The sequence below is a fragment of the Carettochelys insculpta genome, chromosome 29 (assembly GCF_033958435.1).
Source record: "Carettochelys insculpta isolate YL-2023 chromosome 29, ASM3395843v1, whole genome shotgun sequence".
Taxonomy (NCBI): Eukaryota; Metazoa; Chordata; order Testudines; family Carettochelyidae; genus Carettochelys; species Carettochelys insculpta.
This window is the reverse complement of record NC_134165.1, coordinates 8,316,869-8,336,954: the sequence shown is the minus strand read 5'-3', so window position 1 is coordinate 8,336,954 and position 20,086 is coordinate 8,316,869. Positions and strand designations below refer to the sequence as shown.

Genomic DNA, 20,086 nt, shown 5'->3' with positions numbered 1-20,086 from the left:
CAGTTCTCCTCTACATTCCCATGAAGGAACTGGTTTCCTCACTCCCCTGCTGGGTCTTGTCTTTTACATTAGGAAATTAGGTTGGTACAACTACATCACTTGAGCGGGTGGTGCAGAGGCGTTGGAAAATCCAAATCCCCATGCAACTTATTAAAGCAACCTAACTCCTGATGCAGATAACCCTAAACTGACAGGGGAATTCTCCCCTTGATATAACTACTGCCTCAAGGGCAAGTGGATGAATGGTGTCAATGGGAGAAGCTCTCCTGTCAGTGTGGACAGCATCTTCACCGACGTGCTTCAGCCACCCCACTGCAGTGTTGGAAGTAGAGACCAGTCCTAGCGTGTAACCTCCAGTGGGAAGGGATTACTGTTTATAAAGAAAGTAGCACAAGGGCCTCCAAACTGGTTAACCTCTCCATTAAATAAGCAGGATCCTAACCCTGTCTCTCAGCACTTGGTTGAACAGAAGTAAAGTTGGTAGTTAAAACTTGAATACAAGGGCACTTTGTTCCAAGTATTAGCGGCACAGGAGACATTCACAGACACTATTCCCCTCAGCTCAATTCCTTGACACTTCCTTTGGGGGCAGCATGTCCCTAGGGCACCATCATGATGATTTCACCTCCCAGACAATGCAAACAGCCTTCCTAGAGTGACCCAGAGCTGATACACTCAGTAGACTCCAGGCCCACGCGCCTCTGGATCGCCTACCCATTAGTAACAGATTCAGCCAGCACTTTTTCTTTGCCATTACTGACTTTCCACCCCTTCCAGCAGCATTCAAGTCACAGAACATCCCTGCCCCCACAGCAAATATCACGACAGCTCAAGGGCAGAACCAGGACAGAACCACCATTTTTACCTTGTGCCCTGTAGTTTTAGAGGACCTGGGCATGTAACATTAGGGCCAACACGCAGTTGGCAGTCAATATGCAGTTGGCACCCAACAGCTTGGCTTCTGGCTCTCCTTCATTGTTTTGGATGGGACTACCAGTGTGACGGGCATGGAACTGCCCTATGTTCCTTCCCTTATAGGGGGCCAGTCAAACCCACTGTGAGGAAAGCTTAAAAGGCAGAACTGGACGTAATGTGGTCTGGAGGCTATGCAGCCCTTTGACTTTTCAGTCAAAGGCAGCCACACACTCTGAAGCAGGGCTACCCAGCCGTGATGAGGTTTTTCAGGCTCATCCACGCAATGAAATTCTTTCAGCTTTGTTCAATTTCTCATGGTAACCAACTGCTTAAGAAAGACAGCACAGATGGGGTTAATATGCACACAACAAACAAAACTGGTGACAGGTAAACAGGTATTCTTGCCTCAGGACTTCAGGGAGTACAGCGAGATAATGAAGCACAGACACTGGGAAATGCTCTGAACACAATTGCTCACAGGAGTGACTCACCTCCCCAGGCTACACTGGGCTGGCTCCCCTCCTTGTTCCCTATGGCTGGAACTGGACAGAACACTACCCAGTAATGAAGTGGCAGACCTCAGAACAGAGACCAACCACAGGGCCTGAGGCAGAGGAGCCCAGTTCATGATGGGAAGAGCATTGGGTAATAAGTCAGCTGGGAAAAACAAGTCTTGAGAGAAGAGGAGTAGATGACTCCAGCCCTTTCATGCTGTGCAGCCAGACACGGGAGCACAGAAAGGGAGTGTGGGAGCTAGAAATGAGACAAGGTGGCCAAGACTGTCTCCACTGCAAGGGCAGGCTCATGATCTCTCAGAGGAGATGGCATTTGCTCAGCATCTCACATCAGAGTATGGGTAAAAATCCAGCTCTCACATGGCCCAGCCTGTATGGATCAGAAGAGAGACACATTCCCTGCTCTTCACACAGAGCTGAGCAAGGGGGTACAAAGAGTGGTGAGTTACCAGACAGAGCAAGCAGGAACTGTTGTAATGCACACACCAAGGTGGTGGGAGGGTGTACAGGGAAGTCAGTCAACAAGAGGGAACCAGACTGACAAGATGCAAGGAGCTGCTTTATCTGGTACAGTGCAATGCTGCCAACTCATGATTTTATTCATGAGACTCATGGGTAATGGATAGAGCCCTGTGCAGATACAAAATATTCCTGCAAAAATAAGCTGCAGAGAGCCCCACTGACATCTGCAGATGTGGATACCTGTGGACATCAAGTGGACATCTGCAGATTCACAGAGTTCTCGTTATGGAATCCCTCCTAAGTTCCATGCTGGATCCAGGGGGTTACATGGGAATCTCAACTTTCAGTTTTTAAAAAGAGTTTCTAGCCTCTTCTAGCCAGGAAAAAGCTTGAACATGTGACACCCGACCTTGCAGACTCCCCAAAGGTTTCAGTATTTTTTAAAAATCTCATGATTTTTGGAATCTGATTAATGACATGTGAATTCTTGGGGATGATGAGACACACTTTGTGCTCTACCCCCTGCACGTAAGTTACACAAGCTTACACTAATGCCAACTAACCAATAAGTGAATAGCACTGCGGTTCACATCCCCACAGATTTTATCACAATCCCCGGACTCAAGACCTCAAGCTCCAAATGGCTTGGACTAGAACAACTTCAGCTCCTTGACAGAGACAAGACGAAGCTCCCCATTCCAGACACAATCAAGGGTTTTATTTTAAGCCACAGGCCCTTTGAAACGTAAACATACAGTTGAGGGCCATAAAAACAAGCACCGAGGCCTATGCACTAGTAACAAAACTGATCTGAATTCCCTGTCTCCACATAAAACAAAATTCAAATGCTGACCCACATCCTCATGCAAGCAGAGAAGATTCATTACTAAGGGCTCGTCTACATTTACCGCACTGCAGCTGCATTGCTGTCATACTCAGTGAAGATGCAGAAAACCAAGCACAGATACCCAACCTCCCTGAAGCTAGCTCACGTAAAACACCCCCTGCACTTGGGTTTAGGTCAGTGGTGTAGAGTTCCAGACTCCTCAGTGTTATACTAACATAATTTGGTTGTGTAGACCAAATTTAAGTCTGGATACTAGTTTGGATATTATTATGTAGTACTTGTATTCCAGATTGCCTGAATGGTTCCAGAGCAGGTCAGGACTGTACTGGTCTGGGAATTGAAATCTCACACAGTAAGAGACAGTCCCTGCCCTGGAGAGCTTCCAGTCTACATTATGACAAGACAGAACAAGTGGGGGTAAGAAACGAGTGGAAGGAGCGTGCACATGCATGATCACCCACCCCTCCCCAGGATAAGAGAGCCAGGAACATGTGGCTGCGTGGAATGGTTTTGTGCCCTTTACAGAGCTGAAGCTTGTAAGAAATTAACCCACCAGAGATATTAACAAGGTCAGAAATCCCTGTTGATAAGATCTAAATTGCCCTGACCCATTTCCCCAGATTCAAACCGCAAGCTCAAAACCTTTTCTGACATGCAAACTATCTGACTGCTGTTTTGTTTTCACTCTCTCTTGCTCCCTACTCACAACAGGCAGCTGAATAGGAAATGCTGAAATCCCAGGAGTGGCTCCATCCAAATCAGGAAATACTGGAGATCTTCCAAGAAAGCCTGTGGTTTCCAGGCCGAAGAGCTCTGCACACATCTGGTCATAAGCATCACATTCTTATCTCCACAGAATGTGAGCCCCACCCGTCCCTGCCTAGGCCCAGAAATAAAGTACACAGATGGAACAGAAGGAAAGCACACCTGAAGGGCAGTCACTGCACCCTTTATGTTGTAGGATACTCAGGAAAAAATAAATCTGCCTACAGTAGGTTCAGTTGCCTGGTGCTGCCACATGCTGCATGTGCTTGGGACACCAGGTTCTCTGGAACTCAGAGAAAGGCACTGCTTACCACATACATGCGGTGATGTTAGTTTCAGACTTCTAAATTCCCAGATTAGCAACTGGGTGGCAGGGCCCAGGAACCATTGCACCCTCTTGGGATGATGCCCCTTCCCTCCCACGCAGCCAGTGCCTCTGACCAGCACAGCTCTCAGAGAAGATTCTGCATGTGCTATGGTGAGAGTTCTTAACAGGAACCCATAACACTGATGCCCAGGAGGTGCGTCGTGTAGGCCCAGGTAGAGACCCACTACTAGTGCCCTCCTTCCTCTGTTCCATGCACTCTGGGCAGATGAAGTAAAAATGAAGTAGTCCCTATTCTTGACCAACACATACACACCTGAGCCAAACCTCCCTCAGATGACACAGCATCACCACTGCTGCAGAAATCCCTGAATGTAGTCTAGTTACAGGGCTAGGCAGAGTTTCAGCCCATTTCCCCCATTCAACATGCTAAAGCCATGCTAATGTGGCAGGTGCTGGAAGATCAGTTTTTCTGAAGCATCAAAAATGATACAAGGTCTGGAAGCCCAGGGCACTACAGTAACGTTTCCATTTCCAAGGAAGAGCCAAACACAGCTTTTATATAGTAAGGGTACCATCAATGACGCCCATTAGTCAGCTCCAAGCACTCATACGGACCCAGCCTGGTACTGTAACAAGACTCAACCATGGCTACAAATGGCCATTTGTGGAGGCTCTGAGGTACCATATTCTGCTCCTGTCCCTTTTTATGCAAAATGTCACAGCGTCTCTGCCAAAGCATCCAAGAAGGTCACTGTGGCCAACTCTTGAAATTTTAACAAGAGTCACATGACAGCTCATGTTTTTCCTTAAAGTTCCAGCTCTGGCAGTCAAACAGTTACAGGAGAATCTCAGCTTTCATTTTAAAAAGAAAGCATAGAATTTCCAGCCCTGAGAGTTGTTACAGAAACCCTTGAAAATATGATTCCTGGAGGCTAAAAAACCCCAGAAGGGAAATAAAAGAGATCCAAATTTATTATTTTTCATGATTTTTAAAGTACTCCTAATTTGGGAGCAGAAGGCCTTACTCATGATTTCCTCATGCTTTGGTTGGCAATATGTAGTTTGTGAACTGAAGTATCTCTGCCTGAGGACTTAGCTACACGGGGATACAGGAAAGTTAAAGTAAAGCTGTGAATTTAAGCCTGTGTGAATGTTCTCATTCAGAAGTGGGCTTAGTTCACTTAAGCATTAGCCAAAGGTTTGATTCACTGAAGATCACAGCTTAGATTCCAAATCCAGAAGGGCCCACTGTGATCTCTGGTCTGATCTCTTGCATAACACAGGCTACAGAATTTTCCCACAATTGATTCAAGAACAGATTATTGAAAAGAAAAGAAAAGCTTCCATTCTTGATACCAAACTTAATTTGTCTTTACTTTCCTGAGAGTCAACAGTAGACAAGACTCGGGGTTATTCAGTCTCTAGACATTGGTGGCCAACCTCAGACCCCCTGAGGAGGGCCACTCATGTGGCCCATTCAGTGTCCACAGCTGCCCATCACTGCACTAGGTGACCCATGAGGATGCTAGAGATACACTGGGCTCACTTGGTTGCTCCTTAAACCCTTACATCTCTGTCCAATGCAACTTCCAGATAAGGCTAAAATGCCACCTTCCTGTTAAGTGGCATAAGAGCCTTGTTTTAATACCATGAGATGTCATTACACTCACAATCCGCAACTCATATTTGACACAAAGATAGCAATGCAACAGCCTACCACGGAACCAGTAAGTGGTTGCTGCGCTCACAGAATATTGCGTACCTCAGAACAAAACTCCCAGACGCAAGCTCATATTAGCATCACATATGAGGGGGCTGGATGTTTTTGCAATACCCTACACTAGATACAGTACTGACCGGCTTCACCTAAATAAGATACTAGCTATGTCTGGTGTCAGGGCTCTGGAGGGCATAAGCAGAGCTAATAAGTCTCCACAAGGCCTGCTGGGATTAAACATCCATTTTGCCTTGGACCAGATCTCTCGAATTACCACCTCCAATGTTATGCTCTGCAGAGACTTGATGTCTAGGCCTCTCTCAAAGGGACTTCCTGGCTCGTAGAACTTCAGCCCTGTGCAGGCAAAGCAGAGGACTCATCCTCCCCAACCCAGGGGAACCATCACCAACTTACTGTTCATCTAGGCCCTGGGCTCTCTCTTACCCCAGCAGCTCTGAGAGTCATGCCTGACTGCCGTACCTCAACCAGACAGACTGCCCGATTCCTGAACAGGGTACTCAGGGAATCCCACTCCTCTGCCGCAAGCGGGGGGCGGGGAGACGGGAATGGGAAGGAAATCCCAGTGGCTAGTTGACTAAGTCAACTGCATGTGGCAGGGCCTAGTCATGTGGGGAAGATACACAAATAGCTCACGCTCCTTTCTCATTTCCCTTTTCTCTGCATCCCAGGCCCGCGCGCAACCCTCCCTGCTCCACTCACGGCCCCCAGTGCTCGGCCCCCCCAACGGCTCCCTCTTGCACCGCGGGACAGGCGGGGACCACTTACTTTGGCTGGAGGAGCCGCTCCCTTGGGTCAGGCTCACACCCCCTTCTCCGCCTTTAATTCCATCTGGGGAGAAAACAGAATCCGACTCGTAAATAGTGTTGAGCATCGGAGGGAGCCCTGGCATGAAGGCTGCGGCGGGAGCCCCGGGCCGGGGTGGGTCAGCGGGGCAACTCGGCCATCAGAAGCCCAGGCAGAGGGCGCTCCGCGCCGGGCTCGGCAGCTGTCGCATCCAGGCAGCTGCTTCCTGCCGGCGGCTCCTTCAGCTGGAGGAGGGGCAGGACGAAGGGGCTTCCCTGGGTGCCATGAGCCGAGCCCCGCAGCCCAGGCGGCAGCGCTCAGGGGCCAGCCAGAGGCTGCGCGCCGCCCATCCCCGTGCTCTCCGCTCGGCTCCGGGCTGGCGGTGGCCGATCCACCTGCGGCGGGTTCTCGCAGCCCGGGCCAGGCGCAGAAGTAGCTCGGGCGGGGCGCGCCCCGAAACAGCCCGAACGCAGGAGCCGGGCTCGGCGCGGGGCAAGGAGAAGGGGGGAAAAAAAAGTTGCATTGTTTGCGAAGGGCGCTCGTGATTGGCCGTGCCGCAGCCAATGGCAGGCGAGCCAGCAAAGTTTGCTCTCAACGCGCTGGCTCCATCCGCAGAGAGCCGGCGCGGAGCGAGGCCTGACCCGGCCAGGCAGGTGCGGGGGGGGGGAGCTCTGCGGACTCCCACCTGCCCGGCCGGGACTCGGGGCTGGCTGCGGCTCCCGGCAGGGCCGAGCTGAGGTGGCCCCGCCCGCTGGAGACGGCCTCGCACTCCGCACGCACGTTGTGCAAGGCGGGTTCTGGTGGTGCAACATCCCCCGGGGAGCGGGCGATGCTCGCCCGGCGGGGCTGCGTACATCCGGAGTCAGCCGCTGCCCGGGCGGAAGCCGCTCGGCGGTGAGCTCTGACTCTGGCCTGCCAGCAGAGGCAGCCGCCCTTGAGTGTCGCTTAGGGGGCGTCCAGCTGAGCCCCTTACGCGGGGTTGAAGCTGTGCTCTGCCGCCGGGTTGCTCAGCAGAACACCACGGGCGAGCCAGGACCCAGCTTTGAGCAGGCAGCTGATTCCCAGGGCTGATGCTTTCTAAGAGCCTTCACTCCTGGACTCAGGTAACCTGACCTCTCTGCCTTGCCGCTTTGGGCCAGTGTGAAGTAACTTTTTACCATCTTGACTGCTTAGGGAAGCTTGAGAATGTGGTTCCTCTGAGAGCCAACGTCTACACAGTGAATAAAATAACCAAACTTTTATTTTTAAGCCAATCTTGAATTTTGGAAGGCCCAACACACAAGCTGTGAACTCCTGGGCTCCACAGGACTGAATCGCTACATCAAGAGAGGAAGCTGGCAGATTGGCACCTGTCTCCCAGAAACGAGCCACTAAGACACCTGTCTCTGCTCCTCCTAGAGCACCAGTTACAACAGGTGGAGAGAGCTGAGCAGGCCTATTACAAGGCACCAGTGTGTGTTCCTAAAGTCATATCCTTCACATCAGGTAACTCCTCTGCAGTGTCTTGTAGCACCAATTATTATTGACAGCACCAACAGGTGGCCTAGCACAACAGAAATCTAAGGAGACAGGCTTTGTGCCATAAACTACAATTCACACAGTTTTTACGCCACATGTGCATCAGCATACACTCCATACATGCCAGCTGATAGTCAGTGCTCACTGAGCTGCATGAATTTTGCAATGATCATGTTTAAAAGTCTGTGCAGGAGTGATCTGAGGGAGTCAGACTGGAGATGAAAGAAGGGGAAAGAGAGAAAGGAGTGGTGTAAGAAAAGGTTTTGGAGAGGGGGTGCTTGGATGCAGGTAAGTGCATTTGGAGGCCTGGCTGAGCTAGGGTTGGCAAACTGTATCACGGGATGGGCCAACTGGGCTGAAAAAAATAAGGAAACATTCCCATCAAATGAACTGAAATAAACCCAAAGTCACTGCCAGGGACAAATATTTTTGATATTTTCCACAAACTTGCAACCTCTGTGCATATCCTGAGTACTTCCAGAAGTAGAGCTGTTACCCCAAGAGAAACTAGTTTAGGATTTTCTTTAACACCTATCATCATAATATTGAACTTTCAGAAGGTCGAACATATTATGAGAAGTTGTCTATGCTCTGTATCACTTCACACTACAATGGCTGTTTCCTGTGCATTCTATATCTTTATGCTTAGGAACTATGCTGGTCAGCAGCCACATTTTGTGCAGTCTGTAGCAAAGGAGATGCGCATACTGATCTTTTTTATGTTGTTTTCCTTAAACTAAAATGAGTCAGGTGAAAGGACATTTGGTTCAGTGTGTGTGAAGAATCAGACACACATTGAACTAAATCTCTGAATCTTTGGAGGTTCCCCCCAGAGCCAGGTGTAATACTAAGTTTTAATCTCAATTATAGCATTCCCTGTAAGATGAGCACTTGGGCAGCCAGCCAGGAGAGATTCAAGTGCAGCCCATCTGATTAGCAGAGCACCAGCACCTACAGCTGGCAGCATGTATTTCAACTGATGGTGCCCATCCACACATACCTTGGTGCACGTGATAAAATTTATTCTGTACATGAATGGAAAAAATAGAGGGAACTTTGATTACGGCTGGCACTAATTGGCTCATATGTTGGCAGCCTGAACAGAGGGGCCAAGCTCTGAAGAGAAACATGAAGATGGAGCCTCACAGTCAGGGCTGACCCATAACAGATGGAGGTACAGGGGGTCGTTGTTATAAGGCACCTCATTGTAAGTCATTTCACATATACGTCCTTAATTCACGAAATTAAATTCACTGTCTGTCGCATTGATCTGCACTTACGTTGTTTGAGGGCCAAGCGGCCAAAAGCCAGAAATGTAGGTAAGCTTTGTGGGGGCTGGCGGTAGGCGCTGTAGCGCAGGGTCCCTGAAAGTGAGCCCTGAAGTGACGCACAGTGCTCCTTTGCCAGCAGAAGCCGCAAGGGAGCGGGGAGCCAACAGAGGCCGCAGCAAGGTGGGAGAGGGAGATGCCTGGTGTGGACTGCAGCCAGGCAGTGGAGGGGGAGGCAAAGGAGGCGGTTGCATTGCCCAGCAAATGCAACTCCAAACAGAGACAGGTTGCGTGCTGGGTTGAAAGGAGGCGGCGGTGCTGAGTGACCTCGTGACACACAGGGAGAGGACTTGCAGGGACAGGCTGCATGCTGGGTTGAAGGGAGGTGGCAGTGCATATATACCCTCCTGGCATGCATGGGAGTGTCCCAGTGCAAGGGAGAAGGCCTGGGGCACATGTCTTGCCTGCACTCTCTCATGCAGAGCCCTCTTTTTCCCTCGTTAGTGACACTGCAGCTGCAGGGAGCAGGACTTTGCTGTGCCCCCATAAAAAAATTTCATTCTCCCCCAAGGGACCGCACTCCCCACTTTGCACATCCCTGCTGTAGTGTGCCATAACATCACACCACAATCCTTTGCGTCGTCCTTACTCTCTTTAAGTTTTCAAGTGAATGCATTGCGAGTGCATGTACTATATCTTAACATACTATACAGTACTGTGTTTGTGTAATCCTTTAACCATGACTGGGAAATCAAGTATTGACACAAAGTTAAGTGCTATTCACAAGAAGCAACATGTTAGTGTGAGTCTCACTGTGAAAACAGATGTGATAAAGTGCATCAGAAATGGTGAATGGGAGGCCAACATTGCTCACCATCTTGGCTTACCTCCAACAACGGTTCATCATGCTGATGATATAATGGAAAGGGCTAAGCATACGACGCAGCATTCTTCTGTAAAGATCACTCAGCAAGGAAGCAAGGTGATGGAGACAATGTTGGCTATGTGGTTAGATTACTTGCATAGGCAGAATAAGTCTCAGTGCCATTCAGGAAAAGGCAGTGTGGTTATGTGAATTCCTGAAGGATAAAGAGAAGTAGGAGATGGGAAGCACTTGTAAAGAAGAAACATTTAATGCTGGCCATGGCTGGTTTCACTGTTTCCAGTGGGTACAAGAATGTTAGAGTGCAAGGTGAAGCAGAGAGTGCTGACACAGAGCAAGCTGAAGCATATAAGGCAAAGTTGAGAGAGATCATTCAAGAAAGTGGATACGATCCCTGACAAGTCTTTAATGTGGATGAAACAGGACTTTATTGGAAATGAATGCCAAGATGAATCTACATTTCTGTTAATGAAAAAAGTGTGCCAGCCTTCAAAAGACCGCCTGACACTTTTGCTCAGTGGAAATGCCAAGGGAGACAAGAAAATTAAACCACTGGTCATTTAACATACTGAGAACCCTCGTGCCATGAAAAATTACTTCAAGTTAGTCTCCCCATTGTATGGAAGTCTCAATGAAAGGCTTGGATAACAAAGCAAATATTCCATGACTGGTTCATGAATTATTTTGTTCCAGAAATGAAAAAATATTGTGAAGAGCAAAATCTAACATTCAGAATTCTTCTTCGTCTAGACGATGCTGCTTGACATGATATACATTATGACTTGTTATGCCTCAAGCTTAAAGTTGATTTCTTACCCCTATGCACTACATTGCTGATCCAACCAATGGATCAAGGGGCAATCGCTAACTTTAAAGCCTGTTATCTACATAGGATATTCAGGAAACTCATCAAGGATACAGACAGTGAAGGAAAATCAACCATACAGGAATTTTGGAAAAGTTTTAACATAATTGATGGAGATTGCATATTGGTGCAGCATGGGAATGAAATAGATATTTGGATGTATAACCCCACACGCTGACACTACATACTAGGGAGAGTGAAGTGTCTGCTCTACAGCCTTGGCTGGCAGCTAGCTGGCCTTTAGCTCATGTGGTAGAGTACAGGGCTTTAGCCCGTAGGCTTGCAGGTTTAATCCCTTCCACTAACAGCCCAGGTCTGGCAGCCTTACAGATGCTTGAACAGCATGTGGAAGAAGTCTACCCTGCAGCAGTGAATGACTTTGTTAGTTCCAATGAGACCACAATTTGAAAGGAGTTGGTGATGCCAGCAAAGACAGTGTCTGACAATGTAATGAAGAGGATTTGACTGAATTTCTTTGCTTTTCATTCAGACCCTGTAAGTAATGAAGACCTGGAAGAGCTAAATAAGCAAGCATTTGAAGTGGAAAGCCAAGGCAAAGATGAAGAAGAAACAATAAAAGAAGATAACAGACTTACAATGAGGTCTCTTTGTCATACTTTTAACCTTGCTGATGAAATCATTGAAATGATCAAGACTTGTGATTGTCTTAACTAATTGCTCTTTCAAGGTTGCACATCTCCTAAATGACAGCTTGTCATGCTATCAAGATATTTTGGATGCAAAAATGTGTGGTGGCAAGCAAACAACACTAGAGTCTTTCATTAGTAAAGCAAAGAAACCTGAACCAGTCACAGAAAAAGCTGGACCTTCAAGCCTTTAAGGCATGGAAGAAGCAGTTGTTACACAGCCTTTAGGCATCAAGGATGATGAAGAAATTGACATTTTGGACAACAAAGAGATGGTGCCAGATGACTCCCCTGTCCAATCTCCCTTTTCCTCCTCCTAATTCTTTTGCGATATTCCTACTTCCACCATCAAGCACATCAAATCTATTTACGAGGAAAAAATAACATATTTGTCTTATCCATTTCTATTTATTGTTTTTTGTGGGTTATAGGTACATTATATGTACCATATGTGTGTGAACTGTATGTGTTGGGAATGTATCTCAAGCTAATTACATTATTCCTTATGGCTCGTAATTCCCCTTTATAGATAATTTTGCTATAACTTTCATTATTTAGGAACATAACTTGGACTTACAACAAGGACCTCCTGTATTGTGTAAGGAGAGTTTGTGCTGCGAATGGCCATGTTGTACTTGCTGCATAAATATAGAGGATAGAAATGTCATGGTAGGGATGGGGCAGTGAACAACTTTATTCACCACTGGCCTGATTCATAAATTCTCAAGTCAGAAGGAGCCACTGTGATCATCTGATCTGACCACCTGTATAGCACATGCCATAGAATGTACCCAAAGTAATGCCTACAGTAAATCTTTTAAAAAAGAAAAAAACAATCTTGATCCTGCCTTTGCTTCCAGAGAAATTCAGTTGAGAATTTGTGATTGGTCTTCATGTGACAAGGGCTGAGTATTAAAATGCTCACTAGCACAAGCAATTGTCCATCCTGCTGATGTCTGACAAACTTCCACCATGTGTACAGGCTGCAGCATTGTTTTCAAGCGGTAATGTGGAACTTGTTAACCAGAATGAATGGGTCTCTGCATGTATGAGGCTATTACAGCTTTTCATAAATCCCAGAACCAAAAGGGGAGTGGGGGCCAGTAAAGGAAATTTCAGGGTAAGAAAACAACCTGTTGCAGTAATGCTTTGCAGCTTTTACCTTGTTTCCCAAACCCGCCTCCCTGAACTGTCAGCTACCTGGGATCGGCAGCCCATTCAACTTAGTAGACATTTGCAGTAAGTATTTTACTTCCGCCTCTCCCCATCTCCTTCTGTCCTATCTAGCTGATAATCAGTTTTTGTTTCACTCTTTTTCTATCTTTCTGTTAAATTCTGTTTGTCTCAGTTATTTATCAGAATTTTTCAGATCTGAAAAAGTGGGTCTCTCCCATGAAAGCTTATCACCTAATAAATTATTTGCTTAGTCTTGAAAGTACTACAGGACTGCATTTCTGTTCTTCCAGTCTTTTAATGCTTTATTGCACACGTCTTTGGCTGAAACTATGGCATTGATCTGCCTCACAGTATCCTCATCCAGTCAGGTTTGACGTCAATGAACATCAGGCACCCAGTTCCAGGCATGGGAAGCAATACTTTAAAAATGATGAGGTCTGTCTCACCTCTCAGGGGTGTGCATCAAGAACAGGGATTTGCACATGTGCTGTGAAATTGGTGTGCTTGGGACAGTGCTATGTGGTGAGTCCCTGGGAAAGAGCTCAATTCATGTTACTGTCACTTGAGACCACTTGGGATCAAAGACCATGATTTCCACTTCTGCACAGCATGGATTTTCTGAGGACATGTGGCATGCATGCTAGGCTTCTGCCTGGCATCAGGGAAAATGGACACACGCCAGAGTCTGTTTGAAACTGTTCTAAACACCTGCATGCACAGGGAGGTTACCTTGCCCTTATGGCAGGAGCTGGAATACACTGTGATGCCAACAAAAGGTACATCTTCACCACAGGGAAGATAGACCCTGCTGCAGTCAATCTTCTGGAGTTCAAGTGAGTGCACCTAGCAGTAAACCAAACTTACAGAGTGCCTGCATTGGCACTGGTACTCTGCCCCTCCTCCCTGCCATTAGGAGTAAAGGAAGTCAATGGGTGGGTTTTTCCCATTGACCTCCCACTGTGTGGACAGTGGCAAAAGTCAATTTTAGATAATTTGACTCCAGCTACGCAATTTGCATAGCTGGATTTGTGTATCTAAAGTTGATTTTACCTTCTAAGGTAGACCTTGCCTTAGGGTCATTTAGTCAAGGGATTCTTGAAGTACAACTCCCCCTCAAAAATTAGTTGTTTTTAAAATCGTCACAGATATGTAGATTTATGGATTTCAAGGCCAGGAGGGACCATTGTGATCATCTGCTATCCTACACCACCAGCGTTGCACAGGCCAGAGGACTTCCTGTTTGAACTAGGAGAGATCTTGAGAAAAACATCCAAGCCTGATTTCAAATTTGCTAGTGAAGGACAACATACCATAACTTTGAGTAAATTGTTCCAGAGGTTGATTACGCTCACTGCTAAACACTTGCGGCTTATTTCCGGTCTGAGTTCGTTTAGCTTCAGCTTTCAGCCTTTGAATCATGTTATATTCTTCTCTGCTAGACTGAAGAGGCCGTTATCAAATATGTGTTCCCCCTTGTAGTATCATCAAACTGTAAGGCTAGAAGGGACCGTAGGAGTAATCTAGCCTAACCCCTTGCCGAGATGTAGGATTTATTTTGGTGCTATCTAACTTTAATAATCCTTGCACCTCTTCTCTGACCCACCCCCTCCAATGTATGAACACCCTTCTTCAACTGTGAACACCAGAATTAGATACAAAATTTCAGTCGTGTCAACCTCCCAAATCTTATTCAAGATTTTCCTGCTTTTGCATCCAAAGACCACATTTGCCCTTCCTGGCACAGTGTCACTCTGGGCACTCATATTCAGCTCATCATCCAACATGATTCCCAAGTCTTTTTCAGGCTCACTGCATCCTAAAGGAGAGCTAACAGTTATTGTTCTTAAATATTTGCAGATTGCTATAAATATATCTTGAATTGAGGAAGGCTTTTGATATTCTCTTGCATGACCGTCTCATAAAAGAACTAGAGTAATACAACATAGATGGATCTACTATAAGAAGGGTGCAGAACTGGCTGAATAAAGGCTGCCAGAGAGTAGCTATTAAGTATCCACAGTCAAGCTGGAAGGGCAAATCAAGTGGTGTTCCAGAGAGATCAGTGTGGGGTCTAGTTCTGTTTGATATATTCATCAATGATTTAGATAATGGCACAGAGAGTACGCTTATCAAGTTGGCAGATGATTCCAAGCCGGGAGGGGTTGCAAGTGCTTTGGAGGATAGGATTAAAATTCAAAATGATCTGGAGAAACCGGAGAAATGGTCTAAGGTAAATAAGATGAAATTCAATAAGGACAAATGCAAAGTACTCCATTTAGGAAGAAACAATCAGTTGTGCACATACAAAATGAGAAATGACTGCCTAGGAAAGGGAGCTGAGGGTCATAGTGAATCTCAGCTAACTATGAGTCAACAGCATAACAGTGTTGCAAAAAAGCAAGCATAATTTGGGATGTATTAGCGGGGCAAGAGTGTTGTGAGACACAAGAAGTAATTCTTCCACTCTACTCTGCACTGATTAGGCCTCAACTGGAGTATTGTGTACAGTTCTGGGGACCACATTTCAGGAAAGATGTGGACAAATTAAAGAAAATCCAGAGAAAAGCAACAAAATTTTTTACAAGTGTAGAAAACATTAGGGAAGACTGAAATAATTGGTTTTGTTTAGTCTGAACAAAGGAACATGAAGGGCTGGGGGCAAAATAACAGTTTTCAAGTACATAAAAGGTTGTTACAAGGAAGAGGGATAAACGCTGTTCTCTTTAACCTCTGGGGACAGGACAAGAAGCTGGGGGAATTGCAGCAAGGGCAGTTTAGACTGGACATATGGAAAAACTTCATAACTGTCAGAGTAGTTAAGCCCTGGAATAAATTTCTGTGGTAATTTGTGGAATCGCCACCATTGAGATTTTTAAGAGCAGGTCATACATCTGCCAGAGATGGTAGATAATACTTAGTCCTGCCATAAGAACAAGACACTGGATTAGATGACCTCTCAGGGTCCCTTCCTGACCTATAATTCTATAACATGTTCAGGTATAGAATTAGGCAAACTATTATCACTAGACTGCCCCTGAGCCCAGCTCTTCAATAGTACCAACAACCAGTGTGGAAATGTTTCTAAACCTTCAGCTGTTTGGCGATGGCATGAGTAGCATGTGTGATTTTGAGCTCTGTCCGCATCTTACAACGGTGTAACCAATGCCATCTCCCTGGGTCTCACACTGAGATGGTTGGGTGCGCAGTACTGTGTCTGGTGTATGAAGCCTGCTTGTGGCGGTGCTGAGGTGGGCTGAGATAGGAGGGGTTGCGTCCACGTTGAAAGTGACAGCAGAATCCTGGCCAACATGAATCACTTCTGTCCTGGAAAAGCTCACTGAACTCCTGTCAGGTAGCAATGGGCACAATGGACTGGGAGCTGGAAATAGGCAAGTTTGGTACATGCCCCAGGGCATAGTGCAGAGACCAGGGTGGGAAGCTGAGAATAGATAAATCCAGTGCATGCCTCATCCTAGATGTACACTACAGATCCATGTTGGTATAACTACATCACTGAAAGTAGTGAAAAATCCAACCTAACCCTAGCTCTCCCATCCACACAGCTAATCCCGCTCCCACTCAGATAGTAGCATGATCACTAAGGACATGTCTACACTAGCAAACGTGCAGTGGCACAGTCCCAGGGTGGTGTCCAGAATGTCCACAGCCCCTCACCCATCCAAACTTAATTTGATTCTGTGCTTTTTTTCACACATACTGCTACTCCCCCACCAGCATGATCTGTTCTGTTCTTCCAATATAATATGGCCAGAGCTGAACCCCCAGCCTTGAATATTCATGATGCTAAGCACCTCAGGCCCATATAACTCACCACCTGTGGGCACAGCTTTACCGATGCAGCTGCGCTGCAGTAAGTTAGCTCCTGAAGCCCCTAATGCCACTGCAGGAGAGCTTTTCCATTAATCTACTGAAAGAAACCACCTGAAAGAGTGGCAGAAGCTATGGAAGTGGGAAAGTGTTCCCTTCCATAGTGCTGTACACCCAAGGGTTTATGCCAGTGCCAATCAGACCCCCAAAATCATGAGATTGAAACCTCCTGGTAGTTGGGTTTAGTGGGCTCTCACCTGTGAACATTTATGGTTCACTCAGGCTATAGTTCAAGGATTCCTCTGCAATCACAAAGGCTAGAAATTACATGGTTTAAAAAGGAAGGTTGAAACGCTCATGTATCTGTGTGCCTCCCAAGTGGTGGAATATATTGCAAGACCAGCCATAAAACCATGAATACTCACAACGCTATTCCAGAAAGTGTTAGAACTCAGTGAAGCAGCCATTTGTTCCCCTGATGGAATGGCAGCATCTGGAGGGACAGGTGCAGACATTCAAACATTTTACAACATTTTCATATGTTCTTAGATTTCAGAGTAAAGAGGGCCCATTGGGCTTCTCTATAAGGTGAACTTCCTACCCAACACAGCACAGAAAGCAGGTATCTTGCAACTACAGCTGAACCTCTTCCCAGATGGCAGTTGGCTGGAAGGAATGCCTGGTTCCATGTAGCTACCTACACCTAACCTAGTGAGAGAATATAGTGGGGCCCAGGGCTGTCAGCTGGAGAGAAGCAGCACTTCGAAGGGAAAACCAATGCTTCTGTCCAGATGCCTGCTGCACAGCCACCCTCTGCTCCCCTGGAGTCCTCCCACTGGCACTCACACTCCTGTGAGCGGACGCTGGGTGCAGCCAATGAGGGGGGCAGCAGCTGGGGAAGGCGGATGGGTGCTGAGCCTGCAGGGGCAGGGGTGGTCTGGGGATGCCCACAAGCCCCCTTCAGAATCTCCACCTACCCCCTTATCCTCTTCTAATGAAACCTGCCTATCCTCAAGCACCAGCACTCATGGTTAAATTTAAAATCCTATTTCTACTATTTTTTCATTGCAAATGGCACCAGAAGAAAGGTCGCAGGTGCATTCTGCCAGACAAAAAGCCCTGCCTGTACCCCCTTTTTCATCTATGCTTCACTTTCTCATACTAGGGCCACAGATGACATGTACGGAGCAGCCAGAATAGTTGAGAGCATTCTGACTTCAAGCCCATAGAAAACACTGGGAGATGATAGCCATTTTTAGCAAGGGCAAAAGGCATGAGCTTCTCGGATTTTCCTGACGTCCGTATGGGTGCAATGATCCATGACAGCAGCTCCCAATACAAGCATTGGACTGAGAGCTATAAAATAAATAAATACACTGGATAGTGGTAGGACTACAAAAGAATAAAATTCTCCCCTGGCAATGTGGCCAAAACTTCCTTCTAGATTTCCCTACTGAGCTTACAGTGAACAATCCTGATTGACATTTACTTTGTGTGGCTCCTCTTTGCATTCAAACAGCTGCATTTCCAGGAAACGTGAGCCAGGGGATTTCTCCAGCCACTCAATCACACTTCTCCTTTCCACAGAAGAAAACATTTAAGGCACAAAACAAAGTATTTTTCCAGAGTGTGCTTGGCCAATACTGCCTTTCCCGCTTTGCTGCTGCAGTATCTTCCATTCCTGCTTGCAGCAAGGCAGGCAAGAAGTCTAAGTGCTGTGACTTTATCAGTGATTATTTTGGGAGTAACTTCTTACAGTGCGAGAGCAAAACATGGCGAGTTGAGAGGGCAATAGGAGGTGTAATTCCAGCACCTGTGGTGATAATCCCTTCTCTAGCTGTGGCTGAGCTAGGACACTAAAACAGCAGTATAGCCAGGGCAGAACAGGCAGTGAGATGAACTAGCTGCCCTAGTACAATCCTCTCCAGGACCCTGCATCTGTACTGCAGCAGCTGGCCCCAGCTGCTGCCTGTGATGTTGCGGCTTCATTGCTATTTTTAGTGATCTGGCTCCATCAAAGCATGTCTATGTGTGCTGCAATCATGTGACCGGATTAGAGTGCAGACACACCCACATACATGTACACACACACACAAACATATGCACACATGGATACATCTGCAAACCCTGATTGCCACACAACTATTTTCAACAACTTGTAGAAGAAAGGCTTGGCACCATCTATACTCATCTACCAGCACTGCACAGTTGAAATTGCAGACATTACAGAGTCTCCCCTCTCCCCCTGATATGCCCCAGCCTTCCCCAGAGTCAATCAGATCCTTCTGCTCACTCCATTTTTTATCTCCAGTTCCAGACTCCCAAGAACTTCCTTTACCCACAATTCCCTTTTGCACATACCTGGCAGAAAGTCTTCAGCAAGGGGCATTGGTAAAGGGACTTTTTAACTGTGGTGCCTGTTGAGTATCTAAGTTCGCATTTCAGTCTGAGATTTTGGCTGACCTTGACATTTTCTTTGCTATGTTACAGCTCTGAAGCAGGTGCTGAAATGGTTTGCTAATTTGGGATCTAATACCTGGCTAGAACTTCTACTCATTTACAGTGGTAGCAAGTGACTCCTGTCCCACTGCCTGATGAGAGTTACTGTAACACTTACAGTGGGGCCAGACTAGGCAGGGAGAAAGGGCTGGAAACATCTCCACCTGCCAGGTAAAATTGCTGGCCATTACCAACCAGCGCAGGCACAGGTCAGTGCAATGGTGGAGTAAACTGGTTGAAGTTAATCCTCACTGATGGGGGCATGCCTTTTCTGTAGGCTTTGCTTTGTGACCCCACAGTCTGGCCTGGAACCCAGCAAGGGTTCTTGCTGTGGCAGGAACATATGAGAAGCAAATCACAGGAGAGGCACTAAGAGGAGACTGGGCCACACAGACAGGGTCAGCCATGTCTCTGAGTCATTCCCGGGGAAAGGCAAACAAGGGGAAAATCAAACAGCATTACCAAAGCATTCTGAAGGCCGGCTGTCCTGCCCTGCCCTGCCCTGCCCTGCCCTGGCTGGTTAATGCACTGCCCCACTCACACAGGGAATATGCACACAGAGTTCTAAGCCGGGGTGCTGGGGATTACGGTGGGCTACAATTAGAAGAGTTGCCTGGTTTCTATTTTCAGTCAGACCTTTCTTCAGCCATGGGAATCAACTGTTGCCTTGAGGAGCTGAGTTTGGCTGGAGTAGTTAGAACTCCTGAGCTGCTACTTTTCCTTGATGGTGAGGTTCACTCATGCTCGGCATCCCAAACAGCACAAGAATTGCCCTAGTAACATTTTTATGAGCTCCTTCTGAGACCAATCAAGAACTACACAATGTGAGTCTAAGCACATTCTTTGGAAGCCAGGGATGATGGGTGCCTTTGGGTGCAGCTGCCATTCTGAATCCACCACCAGAGCTGAACTTATATATTACCAAGGAGAGCACATCAGAGGTCTCCATATGGATGTTTTTGTGTACGTGTTTTCTGAGAGGGTGTGGGGAAGAAATGCCTTAATATATTCACCCCCTTAAGTACCCTCAATCTGTCTATCTGGCCACC

At 46.9% G+C, this 20,086-nt stretch overlaps 1 protein-coding gene across 6 annotated transcripts in view; it reads right to left on the bottom strand.

Moving 5' to 3' along the window:
• The window catches only part of HDAC7 (histone deacetylase 7), a 241,923-nt gene that overhangs the window by 110,443 nt on the left and 111,394 nt on the right, over positions 1-20,086 (bottom strand). For 4 of the 6 annotated variants that reach the window (XM_074979489.1, XM_074979487.1, XM_074979488.1 and 1 more), the window contains one exon: positions 6,336-6,398. The exons of 1 other annotated variant lie outside the window; for it this stretch is intronic. Coding sequence is in view for 3 of the 5 variants with exons in the window: in XM_074979487.1 (XP_074835588.1) it covers positions 6,336-6,398 (63 nt within the window). In the remaining 2 variants the exon portion in view is untranslated. Of the gene's footprint in view, positions 1-6,335; positions 6,431-20,086 lie in introns of those variants that run through there. One more of the 6 variants, XM_074979490.1, reaches the window with a different exon arrangement.